General features: G+C 37.0%; 1 protein-coding gene across 1 annotated transcript; it reads left to right on the top strand.

Moving 5' to 3' along the window:
- Positions 1-26,319, top strand: LOC136834351 (uncharacterized). The gene is made up of 3 exons (XM_067096860.1): positions 1-72; positions 17,403-18,676; positions 25,397-26,319. The coding sequence occupies exons 1-3, from the start codon at positions 33-35 to the stop codon at positions 25,469-25,471; spliced, it is 1,389 nt and encodes a 462-aa protein (XP_066952961.1). The 5' UTR covers positions 1-32; the 3' UTR covers positions 25,472-26,319.
- Positions 26,320-27,818: the final 1,499 nt, after the last annotated feature.

Raw genomic sequence — 27,818 nt, 5'->3', positions numbered from 1 at the left:
AGTTGTAAGTGGATAGTGGTAGCGTGGACGAGATGAACCACGGTCGGTTGCTGTTGCTATTTCTCATTGAAGGTAGGTTCCCCGGGTGTGAAATGGATATTTCAGCGAAATCAAAATCTTATCTTCTTTACAATAGAGCTAAACTGAACAGACTCTGTCGCACTAGAATATAGAGTTCCCATGTGTTCATTTTCATATATATATATATATATATATATATATATATATATATATATATATATATATATTTAATGATAAATATATATTTCCAAGTAGCAATGATAAATAATGAGACTAATAATATATATATATATATAGGACTATATATATATATAGATATATATATATATATATATATATATATATATATATACTATATATATATATATATATATATATATATACACACACAGATAACAAAGTTGCTTAATCATTAAATAGCTACTGAGAACCGGAGGCCTGACACCTTCTCAAGTCTCTACCCATCTCCAATGGAGAAAAGGTCTGTGTATATATATAAGCATATGTATGTATATATATATATATATAATATATATATAATATGTATATATATATATATATATATATATATATATATATATATATATATATATATATATATATATATATATATATATATACACATACAAGTAGAACAACACTTAATGCTAGGATATAGCCAGTAACATTATGATATATTTCGATCTGTTGAATGATAGAAGACGGCATCATGTACAGGTAAACAAGAAAAGTAAGAGAAAAACACGTAATTAATGGTAATATCGCTGGCACTTCAAAGAGAAGAGAGAACTTTCTTTTTCTTTGAACCTTCAGCTGGAAACTCTTCTGGACAGAGCCACAGTCTATAAACCCAACAGGGCTCCAAAGGGAAATCAGTAAATGGTGAAAGGGCAATGAGAAAGATTAGATCTCAGGGTAAGAGATGCCTTCCGAAAAGAATTCAGTCCTGCGTCGATGGGGGCTAGTACTAGTCTAAAGAACTGCACGTTGTAGGCAGAAGAGAGATAAGTTTGCATGATGAAAGAATGGAGATTGCTCATTTAAATTTGAGAATGCTTCTAGACGAAAATGCTGGCGCATTGAAAGACAAGGGACATGTGATAGGGTGACTGAGCGGATGGTCAGTGTATTTGAGATATGTCTGGATGGGGGAAGTGTTTGAAAAGAATGGGTGAACGGAAAAAGTTGTTCCTATGAAACAGCTTTGTGAGACGTTTGAGAATGAAGAGAAAAGATGTGGACCTGGTTAAAAATTATGATGAAACTGGCAGTTACAATGTTGATGGTGTTGGGGAAATAATATGTGTAAGGTTATATTTTGGGACCTATTTTAAGTTTTTAAGATGGCTGTGAAATCTCTGGTAAAATATCTAGACATGGGACTGATGGCTCTGGTGTAAAAATGTCTCTGAGACGAATAGGTGAGTTATGTCTCAGTAGCTCTTCAACAATTTCGTGAGTTCGGTTAAGATGGAAGTCAGAGAAAACACAGAGGCAGGATGCGGATGGGCTGTGGTGCTGGTAAATAGAACCCAACGTCAATTCTTATGGCGAAAGGATGAAAATGGTTGACTCATACGGGCATTTCGGAGTTAAGGTAACAGATGATGGCTGGATGGCAGGAGATGTAAGTCACAAAACAGGTGAAGCACTGAAGGCTACATAATATCCGAAAAAGTTTGGAAGGGAAGAGGAGAGTATACGGAAACAAACGTTGAATTGTACTTTCTGAGAGCTGCGACCGCACTCTTTAATGGAAGGGAAATTTAGATGTTGAATACATTATGAGAAACAAGTTAAAAGCTGTTTAAAGGGATTGTTCGTCTATTAGGAGTAAAAAGGCAAGAAATTTAAAAGTACCAAAAAAAGGCAAGAAATTTAAAAGTACCAAGATATGAAAAGTATATCACAGGTCAATGTTATGATAATAACAAAAGTGAGAATGTAAAAATTGAAAAATGGGATCACAAAGTCGAGAGTTTGATGGTAAGGGCAAATAGGAGGGAGGAATGAAAGAGGTAAATTGTCGGATAAAGAAATGAAAGGTTAAAGGAGAGCGTTTCATGTACAGTTGCATAAATGAAAAGAGGATCCTGTACGAGTAATTAGATATTAATAGATACGCTGAAAGTAAAAAGAAAAAGAAGTTTTCCGGGAATGAAGTAAAATTAGAGAGAGAAAAGCAAAATATATTGGCTTTTCTCTCTCTAATTTTAATTCATTCTCGGAAAATTGCCTGAAACTTCTTCATGCAACGAAGTTTCTGTACAGCGCATAATGCTGTATGAAACTCTCAGCCACGACCCATTAAACCTCAATACGGCCCATTAAACTTTCAGCCGCGGCCGCATGAAACTAACCACGACCAGTGGTGGCCTGCGTTATTGGCACCTGCGGTGCGACGCACGATAATGGCTAACTTAACCTTAAATAAAATAAAACTGCTGGAGGCTGAGGGCTGCACCTGGGCACGTTTGATGATTGGAGGTGGGATGATCAGCATACAAACTTGCAGCCCTCTGGCCTCAGTGAGTTTTAAGATCCGAGGGCGGGGACAGAAAAAGTGCGGACTGACAGACAGTATCTCAATAGTTTCTTTTACAGAAAACTAAAATTCAGGTGCTAGCTCTCGAAAAAGAATGGGAGTCTTTGTCGAATGTGATGCATCCGAAGAGTTACTGTCTGCTGGGACAGAAGAGAGACGAATCTGGGTGAAAGGTTTATTGTGTATTTGAGATTAGTCGAAGTCAATAATGTTGAGAAACGGAAAGGTGCCCACACTTTTGTTACAGATTCAGGAGGGACTGCGCTAATTGTGGGATAATAGGGGGAACTGAGGAGCTGATCATGGTATGTGAGGTATGTCTGGAGTAGGACAACGTTCTACCGAGGTGGGGGAGAGAAATAATTGTTCCACTGCAGTAGGGAAGGGTAACTAATGATACTGCCGAAATTACAGGGCATAAAATAACTTAGCAGGCAATAAAAGGATTATCAGGTTCATCCTTCGGTTATCAATTTTTCGTATACAAACACACACACATATACATGCATTTCACATATATATAATACATACATATACATATATATATATATATATATAATATATATAAAGTATATATATAAATATATATTATATATATATATATATATATATATATATATATATATATATATACAAACATACATATATATAAATATAATATATATATGTATATATATATATATATATATATACATATATATATATATATATATATATATATATAATATATATATATATATATATATATATATATATATATATATACTCTATATATATATAAATAATATATATATATACATTATCTCCTAGCTTCACACCTTACCCCATATTATCAAAATCGTGAATGACTCTTAAATCACACTCCTTTGTGCGCGACATGTCTCTCCCGCCCTATCAGACAGTTTCCTACTACAACTACGTGAAACATCTTGTATTAAATCATCCACTCAATATTTTACTCTTCTACCCTTAACCACAAAATATCAGGATATTTTTTTTACTTTCTACTGATCTTTGAATTTTGCAGGATGAATCAATCCCACCTCTTTTTCTCTTAAATTCTAATCCTAAAGTTTATTTGGAGCAAGAGACTTGCAAAGTTAAACCTCGGTCATGCTCAACACCCTTCCTGTTGCCGTAAATGGGATCACTTCAACCACCACAAAACAGTCTAAATTATTCAGCAAAGCCCCAGCGAGAAGTCAGCAGCTTCGCTTGCAAACAAATTTCTACGGTTTTTGCTTACATTTCTTTCGGTTTTCTGTAAAAGAAAAGTACTGAGGTGACTGTCTGTCCGTCCGCAATTTTTCTGTCCGCCCTCAAATCTTAAAAACTACTGAGGCTAGAGGGCTGCAAATTGTGATGTTGATCCTCCACCCTCCAACCGTCAAAAATACCAAATTGCAGCCCCCTAGCCTCAGTAGTTTTATTTTATTTAAGGTTAAATGTAGCCATGATCGTGCGTCGGGCACCGTTATAGGTGCCAACAACACAGGCTACCATCGGACCATGGCTGAGAGTTTCATATGGCATTATACGCTGTACAGAAAACTCGATTGCGCCGAAGACACTTCGGCGCATTTTTTACTTGTTTCTTGTTGCTGCCAAAAAATGTGATTATGACGACGTGCTGTGCATTCTCTCAATATGTTCATGCCATCTCAGCAGTAGCTCATGACTTCTTTGTTGTTCTTATGAGCCACTTATAAATGTACGCTATAGTTACATCCTTTCCATGTTCATCATTTCGATCTTCAAGTTCTTGCAAAATCTGCCTTTTGTCCGTTTTATTTTTTGTCCTTTTTCTTTCCTTAGTGTCTGCAAATCGCCGCTTCTCTTTTTGCCTTCTCATACCATTTCATTTTGTTTTTTTTATTGCATAATCCCTTTTTTCTGCAACCACCAGAAGTTTTCACAGGCATTATTCACTTTTACCAATCAATCACTCATTCTATCAGTCAAGCCAAATTTGTCCAAAAGAGCGCTTATTCCTCTGTTTCAACAAATGCTTATTGTTAACTCGATCATTTCATGTACTTTATTCTCTCCCCTCGTCCGTTACCAACTGCTTGGCACAGTCTGCAACAAATATTATACCAGTCAGGCTTATCTTCGAGAAACAGAACTTGCTTGCATCCTACACAAACACACAAAACAAAGTTTCCTTTTGTTACCTCTCCATATTACTCACCTCAAACGTTATGAAATAACTTGGTTTTGAGGGCTTATCCGATACGTTTTCAAAATGTGGATTTACTTTGAACAATTTTTGGTCCAACATCCATAGAAACCTTTCAGAATCTCGCCCTTGTGAGCTTTGCCTATCTCTTCATCTTGCGGCACTCGGGGAGGATGCCCTGTATATGTTAACTGTTTGTATCTTTAGTGGGAAAACTGATTTTATTCAAAATGTGTCCGTTTTTACTGTGGGAGTCATTTACAGAAAATTAGTGGCCTAAATGAATGTTTCCTGAAGAAATGATTACCTAACATTTCCATTTTTAGTTTCCTGTAAAAGAAAACTACTGAGATGGCTATTTGTCTGTCCGTCCGCACTTTTTCTGTCCGCCCTCAGATCTTAAAAACTGCTGAGGCTACAGGGCTGCAAATTGTATGTTGATCGTCCACCCTCTAATCATCAACCATACCAAATTGTAGCCCCCTAGCCTCAGTAGTTTTCATTTATTTTATTTAAGGTTAAGTTAGTCATATCGTCATCCCAGATCTACCACCGACCCGTGGCTGTTTGGCACCGCTGAGTTTCAGGGCCGTGGCACAACCCAACGCAACCACCAGACAACTCGGCTGGCTGGAAGTTCTTATATACACGGGTTCGACCATGGCTGTTTACATTAATAAAGCCAGTTCATAAGGCCCTCTATAGGACATGAGAGTTCTTTTTCATTCATGTTTCATTATAACCACATTTATCTATGTACAGACAACCCTGATTGCGCTATGAGGTGGGGTAGGATCCTGAAGAAACTCTCAGCAGGGGAACGTGGAGGTCTGGTGCAGCGATCATGGGCCACCAAGAGGCCAGGCCACCGGAAATTGTTATTTAGTAGTAGTAAAACATTTGTTGGCCGGCAGTTTGATTCAACCGTCATTCGATGGGCCAGGTTCAATTCCCGCGCCGCCGACTGATGAAAAATTAACCCTGGTGAAATTCATTTCGATAATTGACCACAATCTAGTGGGACTTAATACATATACCTAATCCTTCGTATGTTAATCTCAGTGGTCTGAATAAGCATTTACAAGAACCAACACATGGATACTAAATGTAAGAAAAGCTGCAAAGAAAAACAAAAAGAAATATATGACCGTCAAACTATTGCAAAAAAAAAAAGTGAAATTGACAACATATCATCACAGGTATACTAGATTTTTTTTTTCACATGGTGAAAATGGGATTTCTCCTCCGTCTTTGCCATGTCTGTAAAGGATTTTTTGAGCTAGAATATTTCTCCGATTATTGATTTAATTATCCGTGATAAGGACTTTGTGATACTATAATTATTATTATCAGTAGTAGCAGGAAAAGTAGTACTAGTAGCAGAAGTGAGAAGAGGAACACGAGGCCCAAAGCAAACTAAAATGATTTTTTTACCGGTACGATTGGGTTTTTCATCATAAATATCTTCAACCTTAAAGTCGACAAAAGCACCAAACTGATTAAAACTAAAGTCGGTTTCGTTTGAGTAAGACAGAGTATAAATTCTTAAAAGTCGATACGTAGCTAAGTCTGGCAGGTACAGGTATGGGAGACTCGAGTCATATACTCTCCTATCTCTGTTCTCTCCTTTCCCGTTGTTCCCATTTAGTTAGTTTTGTCTTGTTTTATTTTCCCATTGTAACCAATTATGTTAGTTTTTCTTTTCTCGGACCCACCATGGTCTTAAGGATCTCCCAACAATTTATTAACACGAACATGATTCTTCGCAGTCGTGATTTTAAGTGAACAATACCGAGAGTAAAAAGCAGTTCGTTATGCGTTCCAGCTTTATTCACTCATTAATAATAAGTGCTACCGTTATCATTTTCCCGTAACGATGCTTGTTGGACTTGTCATTTGCAACCAACTGACCGCTCATGCATTCTTTCCCCCCTCCTGGGGTCACTCCATATCCCCAATCGCTGGGACACATCTGCTACTGTTGGGAAATTGCAATTTGTCACCTGCAATTGAAATACTGCAGTAAATACAAAACATCAATATTGTTGGATACTGTGTTTTAGTACGCTAATATCATCGTCAATTACGCACAGCCTGGGCATACTATACGTTTTTTCATATGTTGGGAATTGGGCAGAAAATGAAAGCTAACCCTCTCAAAAAGTCACTGGATGATATTTCGCAAACGATTTTTGATACCGCTTACATTCAAATAAGTTTGCATTAAATCTATAATTTAGTGCTTATTCCCAATGCTTGAGTCACTAGAGTGCTGAAATCTCTAGTAGTTTTCAAAATCTTCAGCAAAACTAAGTATGACCGCGTGATGCAAATTTATTTTCATTCGTACTTAGAGCAGTTTCACGTCTATGCAAATTTTGTGGGAATCATTTTGTGGTTCTGGTACGACAAATATATAATGTCGGTGATTCATTAATTAACAGTCAAACATTCAGTGCCCTCTTTGACATTAAAGTTCTTACACTGATCAAGGAATTTTGGCTTCATTTAATCTTGCGATATCCAGCACTAAAACTTCCTCTACTTTTTTTCTGTTATGAGGAAGTTCTCTTCATGCTTATAATTCATTGTCCAGTGAATAATATTTTCTAGTTTCCCTTCCATGAATCATCTTGACTGATTTTCGTGTCTTTCAGAATCGTAGTGATCTAAAGTATCCTTCCTGATCTATAATGCCACTTCGCATAGTTGCGATCTATTTCAAATAACCTTCTTCCTTATCAGTTACTTTACTTTTAAGTCAGTTATGACTGATGAAATAATTGATTTCCACACCAGTTCCAATGGTGTGCGTCTTTTGGCATCACACTTCATGAGAAAAAAAAAAAAAAACAATAGAACCTTAATATGCCGAGATTACAGCTTCACCGAGACAGTATATTCATAGATGTTCCTTTCGAAATCGGGTGGAAGGGAAGTGAAACTTACGGTCTATATGAAAAGAGAGAGAGAGAGAGAGAGAGAGAGAGAGAGAGAGAGAGAGAGAGAATAACATCACATCAATCCTTCGTAGACATTTGGATTTCTTGCTCCGGTTTATGTGCTCGGTTGGTTTCACACCTCAAATCCGGCCCCTTCCTGCTGCCGCCGCTTCGCCAGAAGGCAAAAACAGACGAGGAAAAGAACAAAAGGAAACCAAACTGTGGCCTCTTACTTCGTTGATCAATCGAACAACAGTCGGTCAGTCCTCCAATTCCGTGTAGGAGGTTTACAATGGACCCCATCCTTCCTTTTCTTCGCCTTTATCGCGGCTTTTGCGGTCTGCCTGATTGGCTGCGCTGCCTCTCTGCGGACGGGAAAAACTTTTGAATCAAACTTCTCGTTCATTTTCGACTCTCACTTGACTTTTAAATCAGGAACACAGACCATGATCCTTTATTTTTCCAATGAACCTTTATAATCCACAAAGCTGTTCTCAGTTGTCGAATTTAGATTGGGTAATTTAGATAGACGGTCAACCACGAACACAGTTAACATATGTTGAAGTATGGCGTAACTGAAGAGAGAAGGCGAATTAGGTTTTTAAAGGTGTCCCAAAAAATCATTTTGTTTCCAAGTTTTATTGATATATCTTCAACCCTCCACTTTTGGAAGAGTATTTAACCCATAAATGTTTTAACGTGATTGTTCATGATCATTATCAACGTCATAATTTAACTTCATTATATATATATATATTTACCCATCTCTTGGTCTCTACACCATTTCATATATATATATATATATATATATATATATATATATATACAATATATATATAATATATATATATATATATATATATATATATATATATATATATATATATATATATATATATATATATATATATATATATATAAAATATACGAACTAAGGAAAAGACAATCATAATTATAAAAATGGCAGAAAAAATGCAAGTAAATATATAAATGTGACTAGCAATGCAAATGCGAGCTCAAGATTTATATAAAAGTAAAATAAAAAAAAATATTGTGTGCCTGTAATTTCTTTGTAAGAAAAATCTTCACCACCGGGGAAATTAAACATTTTCCTAAGTATCATACTACAATTAACGAAAATGCCTTGGTTGCCTATGCTTTTCACCGAAAGTGGGATATCATTCAGTTGCCTTGTGAAACTGACTACCATTTTGTATCTCAGTGAAAATCAATGCTAATTAGCTGTTTCAATCTCGTGTCTCCCCTAGAATCCTCCAATGTCTCCCCAATGGCAGGGCCACCCTCTAATTTGGGAACCAATTTATCAGGCTACCTAAATCTTGGGTTATTTCTCAGATCAAAGTAAAAATTATTGAATGAATGTGCTAGAATAAATAGTTTCTGATAATTTACTCGACAGAGGATTTTTAACAATATTTCGAAAATAAAGATTCTTTGGAAAACTGGAGCTGAGACAATAATAACCTTTTACTTTCCACTAATAACGGTGGAGCAAGTTGTAGGAGTATCAGCTGATGTGGTAGAAGTGATCTGTTGTGCACTTGATTATGACCATCAAAACGTTGAAACCACCCTTCCACACAATCCCATATCTGTTTTTTTTTTGTGGTAATTTTCACCTTCCATATAATCCCATATCTGTTTTTATTTTATAATTTTCACCTTCCATACAATCCCAGATCTGCTTTTATTTTATAGTTTTCACCTTCCATACAATCCCATATCTGTTTTTATTTTATAACTTTCACCTTCCATACAATTCCATATCTGTTTTTATTTTATAATTTTCACCTTCCATACAATCCCATATCTGTTTTTATTTTATAATTTTCACCTTTCATACAATCCCATATCTGTTTTTATTTTATAACTTTCACCTTCCATACAATCCCATATCTGTTTTTATTTTATAATTTTCACCTTCCATACAATCCCATATCTGTTTTTATTTTATAATTTTCTACGTGCTTCATTCGAGAAACATTCAGTCTTTCGTAAAATATGTTAGACCTTGCTGTGATAGCCGGCTATATGTCTATCTACTGCTAAATCTCACTCTCCTTTGCATGCTGTGAATATGTGAATAAATTTCACTTCTCAGGATTCAGATGTGTTTACGATCCGGTGCCCAGTTCTTGAAACTTATACAAAAGGCTGCCAACGCTCCTCTGACATGGCAACACCAATTGTGCATCCGGGAGAGTATTTGGCTAACAGCTCATAAGCACAAGTAAATGCTGAGATGTGGTATTTAAGACCAAAATAAAAACCCAGACACAAGTAGAGAGAGAGAGAGAGAGAGAGAGAGAGAGAGAGAGAGAGAGAGAGAGAGAGAGAGAGAAGAGAGAACAAAGGTTCATGCAATCACCAGACTTGTGTGGCGAGTAAATATTCCCAGCTTCTTTGTGGAAATTAAATTAAGAGACATGTAAAATTTACAGTGAAAATGAATGACACTTTCCTTTGTCGTGAGATTCAGTGAAATTTTTTATTTGTATGACTGCACTGCCGTAATATTCAATGAGAGTTTTTATTAATGACTGCATTGTCGCAAGATTCAATGACATTCCTTGACAAAGGCCACCTTTTGTTCCAAGAATGGATATCAATCCACTTAACGATATTATGTAAACTGCTTCTAAAGATCCCTGTCTTACTTGAACAATTGTTATATCTATCGAAATAACAAACTAGAATTAAAATGGCAAAAATCAGTGACGACGGTGAAAGTATTGACTCTAATCTGTAGTATTCATAATTGCAGTAAACCATAAAGACCTTCAACTTTTAATGCAAACTTTCGCAAAATGTAAACACAGCAAATGTGGACCATCTAAAACAGAGGCGTACTGAGGTACACATAACACTACCAAACAAATATAAAAAAAATAAAAATATGTATATATAAAAAGTAGTCGACAAATAAATCAGCTCAATCAAGGCAATTAAAAGGAACTTCTTGAGAGCATTACTAGGCCTCTTAAATTGGCATACGTAACAAGCCTAGTCCACTGCGCCACAGTTGCTCCGTTTAGGAAATAAAAGCTCTTCTGCGCTGTGAACTGGGACATCGTGGCGCCTGAACACTATACGGTTACTGAACCTTTGAAATGGGTTACATGCGCTATCTGAAGGTGTAGGGGCAATAAGAAATACAGTACTATCCAACTTAAGAGATGGACATTATAGCAAGCAAAGGTCAGACAAACATCACCAAAAGTCTAACTGCAAATTGACTGTATGCTACTTGACCAAACAGCTTGAAGTCATCCCTCCAGGAAAGAGGCACAGAAGAATATATGATCTACAAGGGTTATTCATCAGCCCCTTTAGAAGAGTGGCACCCAGTACTTTCAGCTACTCTAACCCCAAGTCATCTCCGGTCGTGAGAACAAGTGTTGCCTCTTGCACGGAGAAGGAACTAATGACCAGTGTCATACTGGGCCATATTCTGTTGAATACTAGAACTCCCTCAAACTGGGCTGGTCACCTGCAGACCTAAAATTGAGATTTTATTGACAAAAATTTCCATAACTGGAACAACTTCACCTTCAGTAACTACTGTCGCGAATAATTAGTCTCAAACCTCATGCATGTACGTACATATACACACATCTGTCTTTGTACAAATGTATATATATATATATATATATATATATATATATATATATATGTATGTATGTGTATGTATGTATTTATAAATACATGGGGCTATCAAACCCGTCCACAAAATTCGCAAAGCTTTGCACGGCTAACACCTTCCAGTCACACACTCAAAAGGGAAAATACGCACATGCACAAGCACATATTTTATATGTATGTGTATGTGTGTGTGTGTGTGTATATATATCATGCAAACACAAATATATTATATATATATATACATATATACATACACACACATATACTGTATATATATATTATTGTGTGTGTGTGTTTGCGTGAGTCTGTGGCAGTGTTCCCCGGCCTCTTTTCTGTCTCAGCAATTCCTCGGTCATTTAGTCGGAAACGCTGAAAGTGCGAAGCCAATTCACAGAGTCGTGATAAAACAAAGTCGTTAGAAGTCGGTCTCGTTAGAAAGTGAAAGATTTACGGCTGACCGCAAGTAATACCGATGACAGATGGTCCAGAGTTGCACAAAAAGGAAGCCGACCCTACGGGGGAGGAGCGGAAGTTACATAACTAACGGGAAGACGCTCAGGAACTGGCCAAACTAATAATGACAGAGCGCTAACCTTGACACAAAACGAAGAAAAGACGGCGACAATTTCTAAGCCGCTGCGACTCGAAGTTGTCTTCTTACATGAGGTCTTCCTTTTGCCTTCAGTGTCTTTCAGACGATCTCTCGGTACAGACATGGACTCTCATTTAGAATATGTTTAGCTGAATATAAAATTTAGGCCTAGGACCTGTGATGTCATTCAGCACTGAAATGGAAATTGACAGCAAAAGGTGTGAAAGGTGTAACTGGAGGAAAACCTCGCAGTTGCACTAGAATCAATTGTTAGGAGAGAGTGGACAGTAAGATGAAGAAAGAGAATATGAAAAGAGGCACAGTAAAAGGAACGAAAGAGGTTGCAGCTAGGGACCGAAGGCACGCTGCAAAGAACCTTAAGTAATGCCTACAGTGCACTACATGAGATACACTGACGGCACTAGCCCCCTACGGACCATTTAGAATATGGATGTAGACCATTTTACCCAAGGTCTACATTTTACCTTTACATCGCGTGATGGGACTTTGGAACCTGGTGCTCAGTTTCACTACTAAAGGCCAACTTTGTCCTAAATAAAATTTTTTTTTAGTAAAAGTCATTTATAATCAAAGCATATCGTTGGCGTCAGCGGCGAGAGTAGCTGCAACGCCAGATTACTTTAGCTAACAAATCAATACCGAACCAACAGTGAATGGCATATTCTTGAGGCCTAGTCTACCTGTTTATCTACATTGAAGAACCTTCTCAGGAAATCATATAAGCTATTTTTTCTATATGAATCCACATTAAAAAAAAAGTACAGAGGAGTTGAAACAAGCCCGAATCCCATAATCTGGGGTTATAAGTGGGGAAGGAAACTCAAAATGCCGGACTTAAAATCATAACCTTCCACAAGTTTTTACCCTTGGAAAGACGCTCAGGATTGATAGTGATAGAAAATCACCGAAAACCTGAAAAAGCAAGACGAAAATGTATGACGAGAGAGAGAGAGAGAGAGAGAGAGAGAGAGAGAGAGAGAGAGAGAGAGAGAGAGAGAGAGTTAATCTTCAAATAGGTCATCTTTAACAGATGTTTCGGAACAATATTATTGCAGAGAGAAAAGACAATAAGGGTGATTTTTAAATCTCATTTAATCACCCTAATTATCTGTCTGTCTGTCTGTCTCTTTTTTTTTTACCCGCGTTCAGCTGTTTCAGGTATGCCTGAAAAACTGTTAATTTACGGAAGCGAATTATCTACCTGAAGCGTGACTTTTATCATAAGCTCAAATTTTAGGCCACAAGACCCACTTTATATCACTTGTGCTTATGTATTAAAATAAGAAGAATAATATATATGTATATATATATATATATATATATATATATATATATATATATATATATATATATATATTCACATATTTTTAGTTATTGATTATATGTTTCATTATCACTTTGTATTATCCTCTGTTATTTCAAGATTAAACAAATATATATATATATATATATATATATATATATATATATATATATACATACATACATACATATATATATATATATATATATATATATATATATATACATATATATATATATATATATATATATATATATATATATATATATATATATATATGCATATGCACTACACACGCATATATATGTATAATATGAGTTTGTCTTAAAATAGCAGAGGATAATACAGGAAGTGAAAATGAGAACTAATATTCAGTAACGCAAATGAGAAAGATAATTAGATCCCAGTGTGTGCGAAATTGGCTAATATATACGTGGAAGAAGAAACACAACTGGGAACGTGCTTTCATCGCATGATTAAAAAAAATATTAATAAAAATGACAAAGAAAGAGAAAAGCTTTAACTAAGAAATAGGGAACAGAATAAAGCACTGGATAAGAGAAAAGTCGAGACCCTTCAACACCGAGTCGAGAGTTGCCACATGTGCCACCGAAAGGATTTCTGGTCACTGGGAGGGAGGGGGAGGGAGAGGGGGAGGGGAGGAGGCTGTTGACTGGAGCAGCTGACGCTGTTGCGTGGCCATGTTACGTCACTGTTGTGAGACGTCAGTTGCAATGGAGGAAAGTGCTTTAGGTAGATGGCTGGTTCAAATGAAGATGTCTTCTGCCAGCACGGGCCCTTGTCCTAGGACGCCCCTTAACTGTGGTCAGGTGTGCATGGGAGTACGAGGCCTGATGTGACCCTCCGGACTATTGTAACAAACACAGACGATGATCTTTAATATAAGCGAAGAGCTGGTCCTTTGTTTAAAATTTATATCTAAACCAACCTATATCTGACCATCGGAATTCTCGTATTTTCCATAATTCGTGAATGCTTTGGTCGTGTTCGGGCTGCGTGTCTGCTTCAGACGCTTCTATAATGTGTTGCAGTACGTTGCTTGACGATCAACAATGCAGCATCACCATCATCACATCAAACATTCGACTCGGGTTACCTCGTGCTAAGCCACTGCTACCTGATACGAAAAGCACTTCAAGATTTATAGATTCCTCGCGCGGACGTTCCTCGCATCGTCTGTGCTCTTGTCAAACCCCAGCTGTTCGGTTTACATCTGGCTTCTTTTCCTTAGTCTGTCCTACAAAAGACTCAGGCTTATTGCCCTCAGTCCCTGTGATATCCTGGACAACCTTCGAGACCTTCTGACACGTGATTTGTAATCAGACATCTTCCCAATCCCCTGTGATATCGTGTGTTGTCTTCGAGAGTTTTTGACACTCATAATTTATAATCAAGTATATTTCTTTCACATCTATTTGGTGTATCAAAACTTTTCTCCCGTTACATTCTGTATTTTCTTCCAGAATTTTTGACACTCATAATTTATAACCAAGTATATTTGTTTCTAATTTCTCATAATGCCGTCCCCTGCGGTACAAGAGCTCTTCGCAACAGGCTCCAGAAAAATAAAAGAAACATCCGCGCGGAATGTGTCAAAACTTTTCTCGAGCCTCCACTACCTGATTGGTTTTGTGTTTACACAGTTACTGCCCTTCGATTGCGTATGGTTGTCCAGTTGCACTATTACCATTATCGTTATTATTACATGCTTCATATTCCTTCACGTAGTGCTACGATATTAGCGCTGGGCAGTTATTAACATACCAGAGCCTGTAGTAGAGAGCAATTAGCCTTCATGACACTTTAATGATCTGGTATAAAAATACTTTTCTAAAGCCCATTTTACGCCTAAATTATACTGTCCACCTGGACATTATATATATATATATATATATATATATATATATATATATATATATATATATATATATATATATATATATATATATATATATATATATATATATATATATATATATACATACGTGTGTGTGTATAAATACACACACACACATATATATATACACAAGGTATACAGGCATGCAAATAATTTTCTTTTAGTGAAATATTGCGTTCTCGTTGACGTGATCACGCGTCGATTGATTCAGTGATGATGGGTAACATGATCTCCTCATGTTTCAAGCCAACCAGTCAGTAATTGATATGCTAGTGGAATGATCTTAAATATCCAACAAACATTTCCCGTTTGGAGTTTCTTCCTCGAACTCCCGATTCACATCAATATGTTCTGAGAGCTTTTCATTCCACTTAGATTTTCCTTTTCAACTTCCGATTCGCATTTTAATGACTTAATAGATTATCATTAGGATTGAACTAAATATAGAATTTAGGCCAAAGGCCAAGCACTTTTACCTATGAGGTCATTCAACTCTGAAACGGAAATTGACAGTAAAAGGTCTGAAAGGTGTAACAGTTGTTCTATGAATCAAATGTTGGGAGAGGGTGGAAAGCAAGATGGAAGAAAGAGAATAAGGAACGGAGGTACAATAAAAGGAACGAAAGGGGTTGCAGCTAGGGCCTCAAGGCACCCTACAAAGAACCTTAAGTAATGCCCACAGTGCACCGCATGAGGTGCACTGACGGCACTAACCCCCTACGGGGGATTATCATTAGGAGTTTTATGGGATATAAATTCTTAGCATAGCGATGAAACATGGGTTATTTGTTAAACCAGGGATATTTTAATTTATCTGTCATTAATTTACAGTTAATATTGGTTAATTTCGTAAGATTCTATGTCAGTCAATAAACACCGTAAATAATGATCTCATCGCTTCCTCTTCAATCTATCCACCACTAATGTTGCCGCACCAGTTTCCTTCAGTTTTGCTATGTTGTTCAAATCCACTGCTTCTATTTAGCAGTAAGCTTACCTTAGCTCCTTGTTCATACCACTCTTATGCTTGAGCCATTATTCTGGTCTAACTTGTTATATCCCTATTTTAAATACAACTTTAACCTATAGTCTTTAACTTATGTCCGTAAAATATCGAAGCTTTCAAGTATCATTTCCACGGTCTGCAACTACTAGACAAGTTTCAGTCTCAAGAAAAACTAATAAAACTATGAAGGAATTATAACCGCCTCAAAAGAAAAGTACTTGTAAATCGAACACGCATTAAAGAATTTCTTCAAATTCGAATGTATCTTTTATTGTATGTAAACAGAAATATCACTGCTGTAGTGCAATGCACTCATGTAAATCGAAGCGGAAAGTTCAGGGTTTGCATCTGTCAACATACCGGGAGGTCTCTTAGGTTGAAATGGCCATTGAATAGGTTAACGTACAGAGACACTCTTAAATACTAAAGAATATGGCCATCCCATAAATCTGGATTCCTTTCCAGTCCTTAACTGCAAATCTAAGGAAGTGGAGCTCTGTGGGTCAAGTCTCTATACCCCTCAAGGGACAAACCCTCCCTTGATACCAATTAAGTCAGTACAGTTGTGCTCTTAGACTTCATAAGCTGTCTTATTTTTTCAGTAATTTTCTCTTTTATATTTTTACTTACGTCTTACTTCGAGTTTTGAGGTTTCGCTGCTATTCAGTTATAATGTTTATGTATGTATATTTGCCCTTTCCTATACAGAGAATTGTTATATATAGATTTTAAATGTACCATGAATATTTATAATATAGGTTGTGTGATGACGGAAAATGAAAGGATAGTCCTAGACGACCAGCTTTTTTGACGGAATATTTTGCCCATTTATAATCTATTTATACAGTATATGTGAATATATATGATTGTTTTAGCATACGCCGCTTGACAAAGAGTGGCTTTCAAGAAAAATGAGACAACGATCACTGGGCATTCACAATTAAAACGGCTGAATCGTGAATAATCCAAATGTATAAAAAAAACTTCCATTACATTGTGGAACACCTACCTTCATGTAATTGTAGCGCTTCGTCATATATCGTCCCTGGAATAGATTTGTTTCTTTCACATCAATTAATTTTCCTAAAGGTTGAGCCTGTAGCTGTGGTTAAACCATTTTAAAAATGGGAAAGCTTTTCACTGCATAACAGTCGTTATTAATTGCTTATTATGAGAACTGAATTTTCCTCACAGATGTTTTTATTTTTACAGCGTTATCATGGAGGACTGGCACTGCAGAGAAGAACATGGATATGGCAGACGCAACATCCTGGGCAACTTATGCATGGGCTGAACCCTGGAAAGGGGCTCTGGGTAGGTACACGTTACAGTCACGAAACGACGAAGTTCAGACTCAAGACTTCAAGGTCGAAGAAGCTCCCACTCAAGAAATTCCCAGGAAACAGCCGCAGAAACGGCATTATGTCCATTACATCCCACTGACCAACCCTGAAGAACTAGAACGCCCGCGTACGCGACATTTTGATGTCGAAGAAGGACCCATTTATGATACGTGGGAGCAACCGCCACTGTTAGCCAAGGAAGGCCTCACCTCTGAAGAAGCTCTTTGGGTTCCACTCGGACAACCCTTGCAGGTCATTAAGCAGGGCTATTCGTGGGGGTCTAAAGCTTTCGACCAAAGCTTTGAAAAGCATCCTCGTCTGGCTGTTGAAACTCACTTGGCATATGAGCATCTTTTCCCAACACCCTCTTATTTACCAACTACTCGTCTTCCTCGTTTACAGCCCCTTCCTCCAACTACCGTCTCTACCCCAGCCCCAGAACCCTCGCCGATTACCACCCTTTTGCCATCGACAACTCCCCATTCCACAGACATTTATGAGGCCGAACACAAAATGGCAAAGCCTCATCCCACCGTAGGATACCACACACATCTTCCTCCACTCTACCACTCAGCTCCTCATCATCCCATCCCACCACGGAAATACTACCTCACGGAAGAAAGCCCTTTGAAATACAAGCATGGGTATGCTCTAAGAAAATATATCCTGAATACAGAACCAACAGTTATACATTCCGGCACAGGAGATGCAGCATCAAAGGGTGGTGATGTTACAGCAAATGAAATTGAAACACCAAGTGATATTACTGATGACACTACCTCTACCACTTTACCAGTCTCACAAGAAAATTTGAATACAGGTTACAAACATGAAGACGTTCCAAAAAGCCCTCTTCCAGACCACAAGCACAGACTACATACCACTTATTCTCCACCTTACAGTTACAGTCTCCATCAACGTCCTTACCTACCAGTTCACTCAAATTACAATCCTCCACCATACAGTCATTACCTCCACCAAAGGCCTCCCTATCCTACAAATGATGTCTATTATCCTACACCAGGAACCATTCGAAAATATTTGTTAAATACACCACCCAGCAGTTCCCCTGAAGACTCTCTGCCTGAAACTGGTGATGAGCAAGGCAAACCAGATCTGTCAACATTTGATATCTACGAAATGGTATGTCATCCTTAAGTCATATAAAGAAGTCAGTGGTTTTGGATGTTAATCAGTCCTCTACATAAAACCTTCTTTTGCCCCCCAGCCGCTCAATGTCTGTCTCAATCGATCTCGATTTTTGTCTGTTAACTCTGATCTTGGAAGCATGCATATCTGAATGTGATTCCCACAGGTTAGCCAATATAAGGGATTCTTAGACATAAGCTCTATCAGTTTCTCTGATGACACTTCCATCTTCAGACTTGTATAATAGCCACCTGACATTTCAGATGGCTTAAGCCTGCTTCAGAAAACCAGCCCTTGAGTTTTATGTTGCAAGTTCTTCCTCTTAATCTAAATCCTGAAAGTTAATGTTGGCATTGTCTATCCCTGTTTGGAATACTGCTCTCATCCTCATCCTTTGGGCACCTCTTCCCCTAACTACATCATCAAAAAGGATGAATCAATGAAATAGTTGATTCATTCTGAATTCGCATCCAGATCTCTTCCTCCTCTGCAAGGTATCTGGCAGCCTCTTCTTGTTTAAGGACGATTTTCGCCACCATTCAAATGTGTTGAAGGAAAGAAACATTTCTTCTCTCAGGTGACTTAGTAACACCTGCTTGGCCACCACTTTCAAAACTTACTCTCTTAAAACTGGCATTTCCTGGACTGCTCATTTTGGTGATTACACTTCTTCTAGCAAACATTGGAATTTTCCCCTTGCTCCCATGATTTCTTGTTCCAATATTCCTTTATCCTTTCCTCAGGCATTAAATCTCGCCTTTTCTTTCATGTTTTCATCGAGCCTGACTACAAAACGGTATTGGATTTTCTATTTCATTGGCCCTTGCTTTGCTGCTCTGGTACATGAGCGATAATAAACTGTTATACATGTGCCAATGCAACATGGTACAAGTTCCAATTCTGGTCAGGGTAGGTGCACTTAAGGTATATAATTCCCTTCAGGTGTAAGAAATTACCAAGATATAAGAAATGGATATTAACGGGTCATTTGTGGCTTAATATTTGAATAAATAAGAATAAGTCTAAAACTAATTGCAAAAGTGCCATAATATACATGCACACCTATATACAAACACGAGTATCTATTAGAAACAATATTACAGTGTCATATTCAGGGATATAACAGAATATTTCCACAAAAATTTTAACTGTCTAAAAAATATCGATGTAATTATATTTTTCTAGAATCTCATATTATTAGGGAAAAGTCCCATTTCTAAGGCTAAAAAGTCAGACAAATGTGTAAACATTAAAACGACCCAGACAAAAACAAAATAAAAATAAAAATAGTCATTAGGAAAAAACAAATTATAAATGTACATTGAAATAGAAGGAGAAGGGAACACTATATGCTAAGCAGAAAAAGTCAAGTGACAAGCAAGGGTACTTTGGGGTTCCGGGAAAACTCACGACGGGCATAAGAGCGTGGCAGAGGTCTGGGAGTTTAACTGGCGTAACACTCTGTTTAATAAATAACGATTCGAGAATCTTTATGAGTTTGCCGCTCGAGATTCTACCCAACTTCTCAGAGGCATCATATTTTATTTTATGTTTACATTACTGTACGTGATCTCATTATAGGATTCAAGGTTCGATCTTTGACCGCTCTTCAACAGGTAACTCCACGATGTGAATCTATTCTCACCTTCAGCAACCTCCGTGTGCTGCCGACATATGTCCCCAGGTCCCCAGGTCACATCTGGGGCAAGTGAATTTGCATATTACACCACGGGTCATGAGAGGCCTCGGTTCAGATTATTTTAGATGAAATTTTTTTCGCCCATGACATCGTTCTTTGTAATTTTAACAAATCGGATTTTAAAAAGTTGTTATAAATGGCAGTGCACATCCTAGATAACTGTCTTCTGGCATACCTCCATCTGTTTTACTGAGGTTATGTTCATGATACTTTTTTGCTTTCCAGAAGCCAGGGCAAGCAGACTGGGAGGCAAGTAGATAGCTTCTTAGAATATGTTAAGGGTGTACATCAAAAAGTAAAATTTACCATTAAATAGAAAATTCCAACAAGCTATTTTTTTTTAGTTCTCAAGAATAGATAAATTTTAATACCAGAAATTTTAGACAAAACACATTCACGGGTCTGGGATCGAACTTGTACAGCCATTGCTTCTTTCTTTTTAACTTCAAGGTAAATTCATTATCGACCCTATTACATAGAGTTTTAAGTCTGGCTTTGAGATGGATCTCATTCCATAAGGAAATAATGGATCTTGATACATTTTGTTGACAACTGCTTCACATCCAAACTGGTTTTTAGGCAAGTTAACAAATTTTTTAACCAAGTTTTTATTTCAAAATCTGCTGTACCAGTGTCCCAAAATTTCCGCTCTACCAGTCTTCCACTAATACATAAATAGTCCTTTTATGATAAATTGTACAAAATCATCAACTGTCTTATTCCGAAGCTAACACCGAGAAACCTTCCGCCGATTGCCTCTCTATTTACACAGAAAATCTGACTCCTCTATTGACCTCTAGTGTAATATACAAATTTACTTGGCCCAGACGTGACCTGGAGCCACATGTCGGTTTCACACGGAGGTTGCTGAAGGTTTGAATAGATTCACATCGTGGTGTTAGGTACAGAACAGGGGTTAAACTACCGAACCCTGAATTCTGTAATATACAAGATATGAATGTGAACATAAAATAAAAAATGAATAAAACAGAATATATAGGATTTAAGCCATGTGTTGGGATCTATGAGTCCATTCAGCGCTGAAATGGAAACTGAGTAAAAAGGTTTGAATGGTGTAACAGGAGGAAAACCTCAAAGCAGTTGCACTATGAATAAATTGTTAGGAGAGGGTGGAAAGGAAGATGGAAGAAAGAGAATATGAACTGAGGTACAGTAATAGGAATGAAAAGGATTGCAGCCAGGGGTCGAAGGGACGCTGCAAAGGACCTTAAGTAACGCCTACAGTGCATCGCATGAGGCGCACCGATGGCACTACCGCCCTAAGGGGAAAATAAAATATGAGGCAGTTGAGATATTGGGTAGACTCTCGAACGACGAACTCCTAAAGACTTTCTCTGCCTTTTCTTCTTGTATCTCAATGTACATTTATTAATTTCCAATTTTTTGAGGACTATTTCTATCTTAATTTAAGTTTTGTTTTGAGTTGTTGTTATTGTTTATAAATTTGCTTGTCTTTAACCTTGAAAATGGGACAACTGTGGTTCACAAACGTCGGTGGATTATAATAAAGTACATCTGATTTCGGCATGACTGTGCTTCTCACACTTCTGATATATACTGTATATATACTGTATATATATATATATATATATATATATATATATATATATATATATATATATATATATAGATAGATAGATAGATAGATAGACAGTATATACATTATATATATATAATACATACATATCATAAATATATAAACTATGTATATATCTATTTATATATATATATATATTATATATATATATGTGTATATATATATATATATATATATATATATATTAATTCTTTAAAATGTTTTAGCAGCTACTTTATAAAAATTCGGTTGAGTCGTATAAAGACAGTCTCTGGTTGTATCACATTATTTACATCTCCCCTTAAGCCACCAAAGGCAAAACATAAGCTTCTCTGAATATCGCTGAACAAAGACGCACCTGCTCGGTAAAGGATCAGTTTTTCAAATGAATGTGAAAATCGGGTTTTCATTATGCTTGTAAGACATGAAGTCTTTTAAACTGAGACATCTTGAGGTATCGCCATAGTACTTAATCCGTTGTAAATTAATATATTAAAAACAGAGATAGTGTCATGGTGGGGAATCAAAAGGAAGTATTAACAGTAATAGCTGCAGTAATGGTGGAGTAATATTATATAACAAATCGGACGAAACCACGAATCACCGACGAACAAGTAACAAACGCCTCGAAGTTTCTTCAGCGCAATCAAGTTTTTTGTACAGCGTATAATCAAGGCCACCGAAAACAGACCTATCTTTCGGTGGTCTCGGCATAATGCTGTATGAGCAGCAGCCCATGAATCTTTAACCACGGGTAGGTGGTGGCATGTCCTATATCGTTGCCAGATGCACGATTATGGCTAATTTTAACCTTAAATACTGTAAAATAAAAACTACCGATGCTAAAGGGCTGCAATTTGGTATGTTTGATGATTGGGGGTGGATGATCAGCATACCAATTTGCAGCCCTCTAGTGTCAGTAGTTTTTAAGATCTGAGGGCGGGCAGATAGACAAAGCCGGCACAATAGTTTTATTTTACAGAAAACTGAAAAGGCAGACCAAACTGTATGAGTTATTTTGAGGGACTGACTGTAAGTCTGTCATGTTCTTCGTATCTTGAGGAGTATGATACTTATTATAAATCAACCTCCAAATTTAAAAATAAGTTCCATACCATGTCTGATTAATAGTTACTTCAATTGTTAAGTCTACAATCTGGTCTGTTTTCCCCGCTAACTTCATCTAATTTCTTCTTTATGCATAAAATGTAAACATTTCACGCAATATACATGTATTTGAATGGCTTTCAAAGCCAAACAAACTTTTTTATGCACACCTATTACATTCCCAAATGCAATATGTGACTTATGCCGTTGATCTAACCCACTAGCACCAAGATATTCATCCACATATCCATTACGTCATCCTCAACGCGTAAAATCTTGCGTTTCATAAAATTTGTAAACCCCCTCTATAATTTTCTTCATTCTACGTTCGTGACAATCTTCACTGACCCCTACCAAACCGCCAAGCATTCCGAAAACCGCTTCTCTTTGTAGGAACTATCACTAAAGTTGATGGCAGCAAGGAACATCCTGAATACCCATGTTCCCTTTCTAGTACATCATTCCTAGTCGTTTTAACTGATTCTCATAAATAGCATTTTTGCACGCACAGTCCCACACATAACCCTGCATAGGCTAATACAGGCGTGAGCTGTTGCCTCAAACTTGCTCAAACCAAGTAATCTAAGAGCACCTAGCATGTCTACTGCAACCTATCCTTGTTAACCTAAACATAACAGTCTTCTTACCTTTATCAGTCGGTAGGCTGACAGGATAATATCCACCAACTTGCTGAAGGAGATAGAGACAGGGTTATAGTGTTGCAGCCTGTCTCAGGACCAGTCAAGGGGGTTATTTCAGTCAGGCACTGCTGGTGTTGAAAGCTTTTCAGACATTCTGACGTTTCTTAACGCTTCAGCTAAGGCTAAAAGCCTATAATATGCTATATATGGCGTTCCTCTTCAGTTCTTTATGGAAAAAAATGCAGAGAAAGCTAAAGGAAACCGTTAACACTTCACATAGGTAAAAGTAGGTAAACAACCTCTTACCCAAGCAGGTAACGGGAACTGTACCAAGAGTACACCTCCCTTTTTCTTCGTAGGAAGGAAGTACACAGAAAACGGAATATTTTCGTGCATAACACAACAATTTATGGTTTTGTATAAGAACAGATGTTATACGGCATTCACAATCGCTGCATGAAGCAATGTTTTGCATCATTATCGCGTGTCGCATCATATGAGATAATAAAAAATGTTAATTTATGACGCTTTAGTGATGATTCACACTTTAAATATAAAAATGGAAATAACATTTCATATATACACATCTGCATGACAAACCGAAAAAAATATGAATTTAATATTTTACATGAATTTAATATTTCACATTACCCTTCAGCCACATACAGTTCGTATTATAAGATTATAAAAAAAATCTCAGCCCTTGATGAGAAGCTGACCCCTTCCTAGAACGTGCGGAAAGACCAGGCCATACTGATTCACTCGCCCTCATGAAGACTGACCCAACCAAGCCCATCGTTTCAACTGTCATCAACAAAATGGTGAAGTAAAAAAAATCACTGCAGGAGACCAATAACAGACAACCTGGTCGATACCAGCACCCGGAGAGAGCCACGATGTCTAAACCAAGATGGAAACTTGTTTGCCAATTTCCGAGGCACTTTACGTTGCTGGCACTTCGGACTGTTTCCAAAATTTCGTTCGAAGGAATTCCGATAAGAAGTGAATTTCGACAAAGCTGTGTGGTAGATTTTAGAAGATATTCTTCATATATATATATATATATATATATATATATATATATATATATATATATATAACAAAATAATTATAACAAAATAGCCACACAGCTTCACTGCGTATATGTTCCTACTACTCGTGTTAGGCTTCAATGAGACGGATGGTTTAGATTCCAGATTCTTTAACTTAATTTGTAAATTAAAGAATCTGGAATCTTTAGCATCGTCACTTTAGCTGTAGAAGGCAAATGAAGAACCTCTCTGAATATATCTAAACAACATACCTTTGCTCCATTAAGGATCACCTTTCTAAATGAATGCAAGTTCAGATTTTCATTATAGCTTTATGGTATTAACGTCTATGGCGTTTTGAATTATGTCACCACACTACTTTATCTGTACAATTATTGAGTGATATTAGTAACGGAGTAAATATTGGTAATGACGGTCACGGGGCGGCAGCTGATGTACTAGTTGAGGCGCTAGTTACAACAATGGTAAACGAATAATTAAAATATATGACGTACACTATCATGATACATAGTAGATGAAAGTACTTGCAATAATTTCCATTCATTTGTTGTTCTGAAGCTTTTTGCTCATAATTGTGTCTATACCTCAAAAATTGACACGTTTCCATTTTCTTTTCAGCTCCGAATGCCTAGAAGTACAGGTACGTCATGGCAAAGAACGCGATATGGAACCAGTTCTGCTGTTAATCGATGATTCCTCATCCAAGCTAACAACATCCCTACCTTATTTTTGTTTTTGCTCACGGCTGTTAAGACGGACACCCATTTCGAAGTTTGGCCGCTGCCGTGTTTGCGCCGGAATACTGATGCTAATTGCAAAATTAGCATCGTCTTTCAACTTCATTCAAATGTCTTCTACTGATACATAGCCCATTGCTCCTGGTTACTGACTTACTGTTCCGTAATCTGATTGACATTCACACGTTTCTGTTCGTCACTTGCCATATTTCTAGTCTGAATAAACGAATTATTTGCGTTTTCTATGATTTGTTTTGCGGTTTACAGGATTTTGTTGTTATGTAAGTTTTAGGGTCGCTGGTTATATCTTCATTTGTTGTTATTTCCAAAGTGTTGTATGTTCAAGTTTATAGAAATCAGTATTTTCACAGTAAATGAAATATCATTCTTAAGCTACTTGATCATAAATTGTCTACATCATGAGCTCAGTTGCCAAAAGGAATCATTAAATTTCTGGATTCACTCATTTGTAGATTGGTCAAAGTTTTCTAATGTTACACAATTTGAGGAAATAGAAACTGTATAAAAAAAGTAAACTTTTTCTAGTCTGTATCCATTGTTGAACTGGTTGTGTAAGTGTGATGTTTTTGAGAACTGTTCATGCAAATGGCTTCCGTTTATGCAGATATCGGTACATTTCATGATTATTTGTAAATATTTCCCTTAAGTGACTGTTCTTTATAGTTTGAGGGTATAGTATTCGTAACATCACTTTCAATTATGATTTTGATTATTTAGAGTTTTTTAGGTGCGTATCTTTTGTTAACTATTATTCTAGAAATAATAATAATAAAATTATCAAATGACTGTGTATGATTCAAGCCTCCTAGATAAGTGGACGACTGATCAAAGCTACTTTCACATTTTTCTCCTCCAATATTAATAAAAATAAAATTGCAGAGTCGACGTAGAAAGTAAACCACTTTCTCAAAAAATCTGAGAGATCTACTTCATGTATATTCCAAAATACCCACTATTTTTCACAGTCTGGAAAGTCCCCGAATACATCGCACTTTCCCTGACAGTTCGTCTTTTTCTAAATTAGTTTCGGCAATCTCTTGCTCTCGGTGTGGGGTCGAGATAACTATGTTTGCCTCAACTATCTGTCAACATAATTGGATTTTATTCTCGTTTGCTTCTTTACCTCATCTATCAGCTCGATTTTCTTCAAGAGGACGCGTACCGAGATATACATGTTTTAACTCCCCATGAGTCACATAATCGTACATATTATATGCATGTCTAGACGATATAATAGAGATAACAAATTCTACAGCAGTAAGGATTTTCTGGAGGTCGCGGTTATATTTACCTTCTCACCTTCAGTTGATCGAGTCTATCACTAATATTAGTAAGGAATAAATGGAGTTCTTAGATTCTATCAAACAAAATGGCTCAGGTGACAATCCAGCTTCAGTAATAAGAAAACAAGTAAAAAATGTGCCGAAGTTTCTTCGCCGCGATCGAGTTTTCTGTACAGCCTATAATGATGTATGAAACTCTCAGCCACGGCCCATGAAACTCTCAGCCACGGCCCATGAAACTTTCATCCACGGTCCGGTAGTGTCCTGTATTGTTGACACCTGTAGCGGTGCCAGACGCGCGATCATGGATAATTTTAACCTTAAATGAAATAAAAAACTACTAAGGCTAGAGGGCTGCAGTTTGGAATGTTTGATGATTGGAGGGTGGATGATCAACATACCAATTTGCAGCCCTCTAGCCTCAGTAGTTTTTAAGATCTGAGGGTGGACAGAACAAGTGCTGACGGACAGACAAATAGCCATCTCAACAGTTTTCTTTTACAGAAAACTAAAACTACATATACTCACGAAATATCCTGAAGGGCACAAGGGCACAGCTTCGACGCTTTAACTTTAGACGCATACGAAATGCTAGGCCACAACCCAGCCTAAGTAACAGGAAAAAGCTATACATACTTATGAAATATCCTAACGAACGTATATTGGAGACTCAAAACGCAGACGAATAAGAAATCCAAAGGTGCACCGCAAGGCTCTATAAAAATTTGAATAATCAAAATTGGATTTTCCAGAGGCTGCTACTGAAGATAACCGCGGAATTCAAGGACCTCGCGTAGTTTAGGCCTACGAAATGAAAAGAAAAAGGTTAAAGAAATACAGAAGCGCAAATAAAAATAAAAAATGAGGAAGAAGACAGCACCGAGGGAAGAATGCCAGGGAAGGAAGAATGAGAAGGGGACAAAAAAAGAAAAAGCCGGAGGAGGAGATAAAGAATGGCACTGAAGGGTGAAGGGGTTAAAAGAAGGCAAGGGAAACGCA

This window comes from Macrobrachium rosenbergii, chromosome 53 (genome assembly GCF_040412425.1).
Source record: "Macrobrachium rosenbergii isolate ZJJX-2024 chromosome 53, ASM4041242v1, whole genome shotgun sequence".
Taxonomy (NCBI): domain Eukaryota; kingdom Metazoa; phylum Arthropoda; class Malacostraca; order Decapoda; family Palaemonidae; genus Macrobrachium; species Macrobrachium rosenbergii.
Note: the sequence above shows the minus strand (reverse complement) of the source record. Positions and strands in the feature narration are given on the sequence as shown.